Genomic DNA, 13,157 nt, shown 5'->3' with positions numbered 1-13,157 from the left:
GTCATGTACCAAACAGAGAACTTGAAACTGTAAGGAAAGTGCAAAAACATCAAAAGAAATCATAGACTCAGAGTGCCCTAGATGAGATTGCAAACTACATTATGTACAACTAATTCTATGTGTTTAACATTCCATTTTCCATAGGCTGTAGCTGCTGCTGAAGGCTTCTGTTACAAGATCTCCTGCACAACTGCGTTGACTTCTACAAGAAAAATTCTAAGTATTTCACATGCACTAGACTTGCCATACATGAGAAACATTACTGAGTCACACCAACTACTTGTGGGAGTTCAACTTTGTTCGCAGAATAAGATAACTAATTCATGTCCTAGTTCAAAATGCCCATTATCCACAGCTCCTGATTCCTGCGAGTCCTGATCATGTAGTAGTCATATCCTCTGCTGAACCTGTAGGAAGCTATATTCTAAAGCACAAACTTAATTTCTTTTCCAGAATATGTAAGCATTAGCACAATTATTTGACTGTATACAAGGTTTTGAACTACAGAATAAAAAATAAAATCACAAAACAGACAAAAACCAGAAATCAATTAAATGCAAAGTGAAAATGAATATTCAGGTTGATCTAATTTTATAAGACAAATTGCAGAAAGATAAGTATAATTTACCAATCATGAGATGAAACATATCCTTTTGAAAAATAGGCATCTGATTTCTCATTCCATTGTTGGATCAGGGTATTTATCTCTGAAAAAAGTTTTCTGTCTTCCCTGTCATCTAGAAATTGAGACATTAAATCAGCCATGATTCTTCTAAGATCCAGAAGGAGATTCTGAGAGAGACTGCTGCTGTCGAGCCATTGCTCAAGTACCTAGTGGATTGAATGCAAAACAGAACATCACGTTAATCAAAGCTTTCTTAGGCAGTACACAGAATTTGCATGTCTTTAAACAAATTCACACAATCAACAGTGATAGCAAAATTTCTCCCTAACAACCTCTCTAGACTCTGAAATGACTGACATGACAAAGGTTGATTTTCAATACAGTTTTGACTGACACTCAAGTTGACAATGTAATGGGCTACAGCACACAGACAATAGACATCCTATGTGGTACTGACCTTGCCTAAAGACCCAAGAATGGAAAAAAGATGGACTGAGGCTGAAATCAACTAAAAGCTGACCTCCACAGCCGATTGTTAGCTCAGGCTTCTTTTACCAAACTTCCACCTACATTGCCAATATGATGCAAGATAGCAGCCTTAATGTTTTTGGAGTCCCATAACACGGAGATGACAAAGAAGCCTGCATGTTCCCCTTGTGTAGCCCAGAAATAAGCATATCAAAGCTTGGCCAAAACTATTGACTGCTCTCCTTTCCTTCACTATTACCTTTCTTTTTAATGCCAGGTGAATATAACAGATCTAAGAGATATTCTGTTCACCAAGATAATTCACAGTGGCCAGCAGTTTACAGTATTTCTGGTTCCCATAATAAGATTGTTAACCCATGCTAAGAGTTTTAAAATCATGGCTGAAATTATTACCGGATTTTATTACAGGGAAATTAGTGCATTAGTTTTGGCAATCATACTGAATTATTACCTCCTACTTCATACTTCATCATACAGCAGGGAAACCTTCTCAAAGATTACATGTATGAGGAAATACATAGGAATCTCTACATGTTTTCTTTAAATAATATTGCAAACATCTCCAGAGCAGCTTGATACATAATTCTTCTCTTTTTTTAATGGAGAAAAACACGATGTTTCAGTATAAAAACAAATACCAGTGTTAAGGTAGCTGGGTGTTTTTCTTAGGAAATATGTGAATGTTTAATTCTTTCGTCCATGCAACTACACATATGTCATTACAGAGAATGCATGGCAAGCTATTCTGCCAGAGCAGAATTTTAAGAGTCTCTGCTGGAGGTTTATTTTTATCTTACTTCAGCCACCATTTCCAGAGACAGTGAGGGGAAAAAAATAAATAAATTAATTATATATTAATTTATATATAAATTAAGAGGTGTCTAGTCAATTTTCAGTTTTGTCCAATATTCAGTCTCAGGTGGAACAGTAAATGTTTACTGGAACAGTAAGCAGTTTCCTCTGACAGGTCTCTGCATTGCAGTATATTTCATTACATTCCCTATTACATTTCAAATCTGAATCTCTGTTAATGAGAAAATCTGATTAAGTGGACACATGATGATAGATTATACTTCCACTGTAATAATTCTTTATAAGGATTATTTCATTTTATTAGCAAGAAAGTTTATGAAAACGATTTTATAGATAACTTAGATCTTTTAACTGAGTTACTGCTGACAACCTACATGCAAAAAACTGGGAATTCAAACTATTAACTTATTAAAGTTACCCATGCATAGAGTTTGAACTTGCTGACAGCATGAACAAGATACAGTTTGGCCTCATGCTGTGCAGAATTACAGCCCTCTCCATTATTCTCTTTGTTTGCTTCATCTTCTGGGACAACAGCCAGAGCAGAGCACACAAACTGCTCCAGTGTCTCTCCTGTGGGAATCTGGCAAGGACACAAGGAATTGATGAGTATTTCAAGAGCATTGCTGAGTGTTATCTCTCCTATCAACTTATTTATCTAGTGAAAATAAGAATAACACATAGCCTCTTCAGCAAGGATAAACCCCATTTAACCCAGCCTCACATTCCCAGGCACATACTTCAAAGTACTCTACATGCAGGCTGCTGTATAAAATACCAGTGGCCCCATTAAGGTGCTCATAGAGCGGGCAAAATGATGAAAGTTGTATATGGTAGGAATTTTCACCTTGTCGCTACACTAGATGTAATGTCGCTACTTCTACAGTAATTTGCAGGCTGGCACTGAACTAACTTGACTATGATACAGGATACAGTACCCCTACAGTAGAATAACTATATTGAATCAGCTTCACAAGTAAAAGAAATAGTGATATAAAAAGCATTTAGTACAATGATGCATCTCAACCAGTGATTACATGCAGCAGACTAGTTTTAAATTGAGGTTGGTGGGTTTCAAGAGAGTGGCCAAGAGAACTGCATTTTTTCCTCATAGACTAATTTTTAAATTCTGTGATGAATAATTAAAGACTCCCAAGCCTATAAATATTATTAAAGCTTACAAAAACAGTGTCACACATTTCAATTATGTTGTTGCCTTTCTGAGATGCTTCACATCTTTGCTCCTTTCAACTTTGACCAGAGAATTCATAAAGTTTTGCATGTGTTTTGACACCAAACAAAATGGGGCATTACATACAGAATTGAAGGGCTCCAAACAAACATTATCCAGATTTCCGTATCTACTTTCATAGTTTTTTGTGGTCTTCAATGTTCTAATGCAAGCACAAAATATTGACATACTAGTTTAAAGAGTTACCAAGTGAGTAGCCTGGGATTTCACAGTCAACCACAGCTACCAAGCTGCAGTTGAATGCAGTTAATTTGATCAAAAAGGCCATCACTGATATTCCATTAAAAGGCCATGATATTTCCATTAAAAGGCCATTCAAAAGTCAAGGGGTTTTTTTTGTTTGTTTGTTTTTTTTAATTTATCCATTTGTTTAAATCAGCTATTTTTACAATGAGCTCTTCTGGAGTATAGAAAACTGTACTGCTCTGCAAAGTACAAATAGATTTCACATAAATACCAACATGTTCTATTAAAGAAACTGTGGACTTAAGTACAAATTCAAAAGATGTTTCCAGTTTTCTGCAGTCAAACCAGACCACCACAACAGACCACTTTGGTCTAGAGAATAGGTTAGAATGCCTTATCTGAAGAAAGAGATTTTCTTCTAAATGTGATGCATCACCAGGATATTTGATTAAGCACCACTGAGACAACTCAGTCTAGTACATTCATATCAAGACTGCACAACTGAGAAGAAAGGACTCTTGGTCTCCCTTAATTTACACACAGAAGAGACAGGCATTCTTTGTCCAGCAAACAAGATGAAAAATGCTACCAGACAAGCTAATCCTGTCAGACTCAAATCAAGGATTTGGTTTAAAATCTTAGTGGAGCAATCCTCAGAATTCTCTACAGGTTTGGATAATAAACACTGGACTCTGCCATACACAGTTGTGACTTCAGAGAAGCATAAATTCATCAGTGTATACAACCAGACCTATCAGTATCTTCACGTGCAGAGATTTCAGCTAAAGCTAAACATTTATTTGATGGGAATGAAGGCAGAACCCTTGTAGCTGCTTCACAAAGCTAAGCTTCTGTAATGCAAGAAAATACATTCAGGGTACAAATTAAAAAAAAAAAAAATCAAAGACATAGATACCAAAATTTTTAAGTGATTTACCTCTGTTAATTGTGCTGTATAACTTAAGAGCTTCTCAACATGAGGGCCATCAAAACCAAACCTGGATTCAAGTTCTGCTTTCACAGCAGGCGGATTCCACAAAACATCCCCGAAGGAAAGATTGTATTGAAAACCTGAAAGAAAGGAAAGCTTTTCTTTATGCAATTAATTCTTTTTATTCATGCCGTTCCTTGGTGGTTCTCACTTGTTGAGATCCAAGTACCATGTTCCCAGCTTTTTTGGGGACAGCAGGATGTGTGCACCTGAACACAAATTTACCTAGGCTAAAACGCATGATTGCACTAGTGGTAAAGCGAGTTAATATGATGGCATTTCAGCACTTGATATGATGATGGTGGGATTCCTCTGCATAGCAATTGCCAGCAAATTCAGTAGGGTACCATTCTGAATTGCACAGAGGCATGCAAAGGTGTGTGTATGGACTGGGTGTGAATCACTACTGAGAAAGAGAGCAATGGAGAATACCAGAAGTTCCAGAGAAGTCAAGTTCATCCTCTGTGCAAGGACTCCAGCACATCACCTTTGTCTCACATCAGCCTTCACTTTTGCAGGTGAAGTGGGATTTAGACTGCATTACTCTTTATTTATTAGTCTTAGCCTAACCTTCCACATCAAGCAGACAGCTGCACCTATACATTGTGTGCTTCAGTTAGCCCATGAAACTTGCCCCTGACCTCTTCTTGTTTTCCTGGGGCCAGGCTACCTTCTCCAATTAAACTCATCTTCCATAGTGAAGCAGCAGATGGAGAAATGTAACCCTTCAGCTGACAGCAGAATTTATGAGAAAAGAAGAATGAAGCTAAAAGTAAACAAGTCATAATGCTTAACATGCATGTCCAAAACAAAATGTTCTCCTTCTATCAAATGGAAGAAACTGTCCCTTGCATTGATTTAGTCTCTCTCCAAAATTCATTGCTAAACCATGACCATTCTAAACACTATGTATTAGACCAATTTATCTGATGCTTTGTTTATCTGATAGTTGCCAGAGTCTGATAAAATTTAGTTGTCAGTATTGGTATTTAAAAGGCAGATCAGTAAAGAAGTGGGTTAGCACTACAGCAATATAGTTTAGGCTCTGCACATCAGGAACTTACCAGAAAGTCCAAAGTTGCTATCATATATTTCCCAGCATGCTTATTAGGTAGTTCAAAGAAAATCTGAAGTAAATTTCTTACCTTCTAAGCTCCTATCCTGTAGTGATGCAGCAGTCAAATTCAGTGCCATTTTTACCACTTCATAGAAACTTTGGCCCAGCGGCATCATAGCTAAATCCTTCAGTGATGCTAAGGTACTGAAAGTGGAAAATAAAACAAAAATCAAGCTCTCTATACACCCAAAAAACTGAAAGGACTTGCTGGAAAGAGACAACCTTCAAGCAACTGAATAATAAAACAATTTTTTTACTGTTGAAAAACCAATGTTTTATGAAATTAGAGTTTAATTGAGCAATTAAACAATTGAGATTTTACAGTTAGAGTATCTCAAATACAAATTGAGATTTTACAGTTAGAGTATCAATCAATTTCCACTAAAGAAATGGCTTCTGAGAGGACCAATGTCCTCTAAAAAAAAAAAAAACCAACAACAAGAGAGGAAAAATAAGAGCAAAGCTACCGCCAACATTCTCTCTGTTATCCCCACAAGAAGGCAGAATCAATACAGAATACTTACATTTTACTTCTCATTAAACTGTGGGAAAAATATTTTTTAAAGCAACATAATATTTATTCTCACAAGAGGTTAAACAAAGTGCATTACAGAATGCATTGATAAAAATATACCTATTGAATTTCTAACAAGTCTCTGTCACCTTAGCCGTGAAAAAAAAATTATGTTAATATAACTGTAACTTACTACTTAAAATTTATGTCAAATTTACCAGTCATTTCCTACAGAGTAATCCTTTCTTATTAAGCAAATAAGAATACAGTTTTCCAGAGTGGAACATCAAATTCCAACATTCATGAAAAGAAGGGAAAAAACCAAACAAACAAAAAACCAAAAAAACCCCACCCCTACCACAAAACCCCAAAGTCAGTCACATGGATGTGAAAAGTTTTAAGTACCTCTGAAAGACACAGCAAAACATGGTACAGACCTGAAAGTGGGAAATGTAAATTCAGAACCTTTCTACTGGTTTAATTCTGCCTTAGAAAGGACCACTAGAATGTTATATAGTAATATGAAATTAGTCAAGAAACAAGCATTGGGTTTTGTGGTTTGCTTTCCAAATTGCATTAATGAGGGTAAATTTGGTTACTGAAGGGCACAGAAATCTTAAAAAACCCTAAGCAAATGAAAACATCAAAACCCACATGTAAACATCTGAGTCCCCTATGTAGTTTTGCATGTTAATAGGTCAGAGAACAAGCTGAAATAAGGTTACAAATTACTCCGGCATAAGGGAAAAACAAATAAATTTTTAAAATCAAGCACCAACATAGGTGCAGTCCACATATTGTAAGAGAAACTTATTTCCCAGTTTGGAAAAAAGGTATGTCATCATATCCTTCTTATCTGGGTGAAGAGCTGTTTCTGTTGGTTTTCTTTGGTTTGGGTTTTTTTAGTCTAAAAAATAAGACATGGGATGATAAAGGATGGCAGAACAGCACAATAATTTCTCATCCATGATCTTTGGGCCCCTGCTTCCCCATGGCCTAAGGCTGGTGAGGTACATGGCCAGTCTAGCACAGGCACACAGGTTCAAAGGGCTTTTCTTGCTTTATGATTATGTTATGTGACTACAGTGACAATTGCCTATAAACCTACTACAACAAACTGCCTAGCCTGGCAAATACATATCTGACTTTCACCTAACAATTACCTTATTTTACTGAAAATTCCTGTAGATATATATCTTGGTCTATTCTTTAATTCTATGTCTTCCTCTGAATCCCACCATCCTTTACCTGATGCAGAATACAGTCCCTGAGGTGTTTTTTCTTACTGTTTCATTTCTTGCAAGAGAACACCTAAAGCTATTTTGATAGCAAGAGGCTTAAGAAACAAAATTGAGTAATTTTCCTTACTGACCAAGTGAGGATTGATACATTCTTGAGGTGATATATTCAGATCTGATTAGGATCAAAATCATTATTTTCTTATATTCATATGTATATGCTCTGTCTTTCAAAGACCCCCAAAGTACATTACAAAGTTCAAAGCCATATTATGTGATGGGCTAATTTCAGATATTGCTAACATGGAGCTGCTTATCAAAGACTCCTAGGGCATCTCTGTTGAGTTTGGCAGAGATGCAAAACTGTTATAGAGGAATCAGTGTGAGTGAAAATTCCTAACACAGTTTTATAAAAGCATAATCTGGTAAAGAGAAGAAAATTTTAGCCTCTTTGCACTGTAAAGGATGCTTATTTCATTAAGTAGACAGTGAGAAGAACAAAAATTGCAAATAAAATTTTAAAACAGAGCACTTTCAAGAATGTGAAAGTACTTACTTTTGAATAACTTCTAGGAACTGTGATATGGTAGCTAACTCATCTTCTGTATAAAAGCTGTTCAGTTGAAGATGAGGGAGTGAATGCAGAAGGTTCCAGAAATATGGTTGCTTGTACAGATTTTCTGCTCTGGAAATAATTTTCTCTGCTTCATTCAAATCCATCTTTAGGTGGAAAAAAATAAAAATTACATGCTACACTTCCATTAACTGAAGAAAAAATAGAAAGGAAAAAACAAAAAGCAGGTGCCTGTTATTTCCCTGACCCTTTTGAATTTTAAACCATTTTTTCTGAATGTGAAAACATACCTCTAGATTTGGCAATATACCATGTTATTTTGGTGGTATTTTGACCTCATAGAAGCTTTGTTTCTGTCTCCCTGCTCCAATGGAGAAATGGAACTGGAAGTAAAGCTGAGACATCTCTTTCTGCTCAGAGGTATAATCAAGGGAATGATTATCTTTGAGTTCTCAAGCCCCACAGTGAATTTCTAAGTCTAAGGTATAAAGATCAGGGGACTGCCTGACGGCCTTGCCATCCTTGCCTCACAACTCTTTGCAGGTCTTGTGGGGGTCTCAAATAATAACTGATAAGAATGGCTCTTTAAAGATTATCTGCCTGGGATAAAACAACTTCTTTCATAGGACTACACAGTATAATGCCCATGCAAAACAGGATTTATCACACTTTTTTATTATGCACTCCTTGCTGCTCTAAGTTAATGTGTCACTAGGGCTTTTTTGCATAATGACAACATGAGCATGCCTTATACAAAAAGAAGCTTGTGTATATACAAGCTCTGTTTCTAATAACGATCATCTACTGTCAACTTAATATTTTCTTAATGCTGAGAAATACATTCTTTCTCTTCTATATTCCATTCAAGAAATGAAATTTCATATTGATATGGATCCTTTCAATCAATGAGATCTTATGAGCAAATAAAAATTACCAGCTAATTTCAAGTTATAAACTGGAAATCTAAGTTTCATTAAGTAGCAGTAACAATCAATCAAATATGGAAAAAAATACATCTGACAGATACACTTTTAAATTGCTCCTAATAAACAAACATCCTTCAAATAGTTGTGGATTTTAGCTACTAATAACCTAGACTGGTTTAAATAAGTAATCTAGAAACCACTGAACATCTATCAAATTTACAAGACATCATGTTTTCCTTCAAACACTTTTTCTTTCTAAGATAGCCTACTTGAACTTGACAGGATACAAATTTCTAACCATTATAATAAAGATCTTCAAATCCCAGAACTGTAATCTAGAAATTGTAAAAAATACTTACAGCAAGAAAAGTGGTGATGTTATGGAGCCCTGTAAAATTAAATATTTTCCTTTAAAGAGAAGCATTATTAGCTTTAGAAGAATTGCTATTATAAGCAAGAGCAAGCAGTGCACAACGGATGTTTCTAGAAAAATAAAGGCACATGAAGCAACTAATATCCCAAAGATAGTGGTCCATTTGATTTTCTATGCTTCCCAATACTTTTACTGTAATCACAAAAACAATTTAAAGGACATTGCTTACTGTTCAATTTTTTAGTGAGGCAAAATCTTCACACCAACACTACATGAATGTCTTAGCTACCAGACAGCCAGGCATGCAAACTGTGATTTCACCTAAATCTTTTTGCTTGAAAACTCAGCCAGAGACACAGGGGAGTGGGAGGTCTTCAATGGTACAGCAACAAGGCTGTGCAGTGTGGGGGGAAGTGGAACAGGAAACTCAGACCCTGCTATGTCCAGTCTCACTCTTTCAGTGCAAGACTGAAGGTCACCTAAGGTCACCAGGTGTGAGATTCTGATGTTTTCCATTCCTATAGTCTTTAGTACAACAGAAAAATACGGGGACAGAGAGCTAAATCCTCATAAACTACTTTTGCATGCATATTAGACTGAGTAACCTTGTACTCTGTTTATAATCCTTATCTTTTAAGCTTTCCTCTCAGTGTTTTTGTAACTCTCAAGTATTCAAGGGCACAGTTTTATTAGAAAGCTAAATTTTTTCTCTGATAACTTTGATGCCATAGTGTTGGTATCATAAAAGCTGGTTTTTTTTAAATCAGTTAAAATTTTAGTTTCCTAATTTCATTTTTAAGATCAAGCTATTCTTTTGTTTGATGGCTATCTCTAAGTGATAGACAAAGAAATTAATTTTTAGAAAAATTACAGCTTACCCGAGAGCCTTGAGTTTTCTTCCCATAGCTTTTCTAAGGCCATGGCTTTCTCTGTAGTATCAATAAATTCCTTTGCAAGTTCTTCTATGTCTTTCATGAAGTCTAGGTCAGGTCCAGTGGCTCCCTCTGCACCACTTTGGGGGCTTGCACTATTTTTTCACAGAAAAAAGAGGAACAGGTGAAGTAACACACTGAAATCAAGTAGCTGAAAAATGTGTACATACTCACAGCAGTATTCTGATCTGTTTTTAATAATTATGTATTTATACACTTTCTATTTAGGTAAATTCATCAGCATTCAAGTTGCAGCACATGGTCTCAAAACCTCAGCAAAGTGGGCAATGAAAAATTGCTGAGGTTACCTATGCCAATTCTTGCAGAAGCCAAGAAGAGACACATCCAAAAAGTCTTTAATATTTTTGAACACACTCACCTTTTCTCCCCTGGATTATCATATGTCCTCATGGCAGTTCTTTGATGAGAAAGTTCAAGCTTTTCTATTGCATCTAAGGTAACTGTTTTTTTCAAATACATACAGCAACATATAAAAACAGTATTTTATTCTTACTACTGACTTTTTCCTAATTTTAGCTTGCAGACATACCACTGGTAAATGTTATGTCTGTTATCTCTATCACATTGCTATCTCTATCACTACTCAATTGCACAATTTTCTAACAATATTTTTAAATTAAACCAGAAGCTAGAGTCATTTAAATGCCTCTTAACAGGACAAAATTACTTAGACCCTCCTAAAACACCATAAACAAGGGAATAATTATATTTAGCATGTTACTAGGTAGTTGAATTCTGTTTTATCTAATAGGAGATTCAAATTATCATATGAGCTACATCCTGCCTAGCAAAAACATTGCTATTTTGCATCAAAAACGCAATTAAGTGTCACAGAATGGGTCAGGTTGAAGGGACCACAGTGGTTATCTGGTCCAACCTCCCTGCTCAAGAAGGATCATCCTAGAGCATGTGGCACATCATTGCGTCCAGATGGTTCTTGACTATCTCCAGTGAGGCGGACTCTATAACCTCTGGACAACCTGTTCCAGTGCTCAGTCCCCTGCGCAGTAAAGAAGTTCTTCCTCATATTCAGGTGCAAATTCATGTGTATTAGTTCAGCCCATTGCCTCTTGTCCTATCCCATTCACAAAAATATAATAAAGGGCTACAGTCCTTTCCCATAGAGCTTATATGCCAGTACTTGCTTTCAGCACAATTTTTACTTATTGAAAGAAAAGCCTAATGAGATCAATTCACAAACCAAAGAAAGCTATCAGTCACCACTTTCTCATTCTTTTAATTCTCGTTCCCTCCCTCCCTGATCCTCAATTGTTTAGACACTCACAGAGCTGTTTGCAACTTCAGATTAAGGGAAACAAATAAAATTTCATCTTAAAACAATCAAGTTCTTAATTGTTTCAGTACAGCTTATTTTGATCCTGACTTGGCCACCAGAAAAGACAGCATTTTGGAAAACTCCTTCACCATCCTCAAACTTCAGTGGGCTAAAGGCAGAACAATTCCTCAACACATATTTTTCCTTTTTAAATGAAATTTTAAAAAGCAGCTTTCTGTTGTTCAGAACGTGGCTTTTAGAGTGACTAGAAGTTGCACTTTAGCTGTTGTCTTTGAAAACTATCTCATAAATTCCAATATTACTGAAACTCCCACTGCGTAAAATTTCAGACAGCTGAGAATGTTTGGCAAAGAACCGAAACACTACCTACATACTGAAATCTTCCCTGCACTCTGCTTTTTGAGCATGAACAAGAAGCCAGCACTTGACCAGAATAACAGCAGCCACAGTCAGAACATTAAAAAAACCAAAACTCTAGCTCAGTTTCCATGGGATTTTCCACAGGTTTTGGTTGCCTTGAGGTTTTTTGTTTTTTTTTTTGGTGGTGGTGGTGTTTTTTTTTTTGTTGGTTTGTTGTTGTTGTTGTTGTTTTGGTGGGGTTTGGAGGGAGTGGTGATGTTGGGTCTTGTTGGAGTTTTTCCTAATACTTGCTGAACTTAAAATTGAAAACTAAATTCTCCTGAAAAGGTCACTTAAAATAAAAAGTATTCAGAGGAGTGCAGTATTTCAACACACATTGTTTGCCCTCCAAACTAGACCCAAGCCTTGCATCCCCATCTACAAACCTCCTGGTTTTAGAAACATTGCAAACAACAATACACTGGGAAAAAAGGCCTTAATCACATAGGAGCACACAGCAGGACTCAATCCTGTCTCCAGGGGCTGCCAGTGCTGTCCGGCCTCCTGACAGCAGCAGGGGGCACAGGTAGCAGTGACAGAAAGAATCAGTAATTCTTTCCACTCTATCCCCATCACCAACTCTGCTGTACCTTGGATCTGCAAAGATTGTGTTGATAAACAGCAGGGAAACAAAAAAAAAATCATCCTCTTGGCATCTAATTTTATGTGCTTTAGTCACTTGTTTGATGCACAGCAGAAGCACATTAGACAGCAGAGGCTGAATTGACAGCACACTCAGCTGGGCTGTCCTTTCACTGCTCCCAGGCTGGAGGACTAAGGACACAAGCTACTGCCCTGTGAGGTCCCACAGAGCACATGGGGCTGGGGAAAGGAGACTGGGAAGATACAAGAAACGTTAAAGAAAACAGCAGACAGCACTTGGAGCATGGTGGCTCTGAAGAACTACAGGGCAAAGTGCAGGGAAACACTGATGGTAAAAGTGGAGAGGGAGCTCAGAAACTTTAGGGGGATGTAGATATTTAGGGCATGGCAACACAAGCAAATCCAATGCATAAGGCCCAGCTGTTACAGAAGAGAAGGTACATGTGCAATCTGAAAGACCCATAAAAATGCCACTTTCCTAAGCACAACCCTCTCAGCAGTCCAAGAGCAGCTGCTTAGACATGCTGGTTGTGAGAGCTATTAGCTTTGTGGGGATTTCCAGGTCAGCAGCCATGTCAGCTAGCTGCCATTTGTGACCCTCTTTTGCCATCATTGCCACAGACCCGCCTCTCGCTATTCTTGGATCTGAGCACAGACTCCTTTTAAAGGGGAAATGGCAGGAGGCATAACATTGGTTATCAGGCTCAGTTTTATGAAACACATTATATTATTACAGAGGTCTTATTTGCTGAATATTCATGCTAATATACATTTTATATATTTTCAACATGGTAATAGAGGACTACA

General features: G+C 36.8%; 1 protein-coding gene across 1 annotated transcript in view; it reads right to left on the bottom strand.

Moving 5' to 3' along the window:
• ABCA13 (ATP binding cassette subfamily A member 13) overlaps positions 1 to 13,157 on the bottom strand; it is a 166,651-nt gene that overhangs the window by 142,773 nt on the left and 10,721 nt on the right. Inside the window, exons 4-10 of the mRNA XM_053984027.1 lie at positions 9,977 to 10,125; positions 9,085 to 9,113; positions 7,782 to 7,945; positions 5,502 to 5,617; positions 4,303 to 4,436; positions 2,346 to 2,510; positions 629 to 831 (exon numbers count right to left, since the gene is read on the bottom strand). Of these exons, the coding sequence (XP_053840002.1) occupies positions 629 to 831; positions 2,346 to 2,510; positions 4,303 to 4,436; positions 5,502 to 5,617; positions 7,782 to 7,945; positions 9,085 to 9,113; positions 9,977 to 10,125 (960 nt within the window). The remainder of the gene's footprint in view (positions 1 to 628; positions 832 to 2,345; positions 2,511 to 4,302; positions 4,437 to 5,501; positions 5,618 to 7,781; positions 7,946 to 9,084; positions 9,114 to 9,976; positions 10,126 to 13,157) is intronic.

The sequence above is a fragment of the Vidua macroura genome, chromosome 1 (assembly GCF_024509145.1).
Source record: "Vidua macroura isolate BioBank_ID:100142 chromosome 1, ASM2450914v1, whole genome shotgun sequence".
Classification (NCBI taxonomy): domain Eukaryota; kingdom Metazoa; phylum Chordata; class Aves; order Passeriformes; family Viduidae; genus Vidua; species Vidua macroura.
Note: the sequence above shows the minus strand (reverse complement) of the source record. Positions and strands in the feature narration are given on the sequence as shown.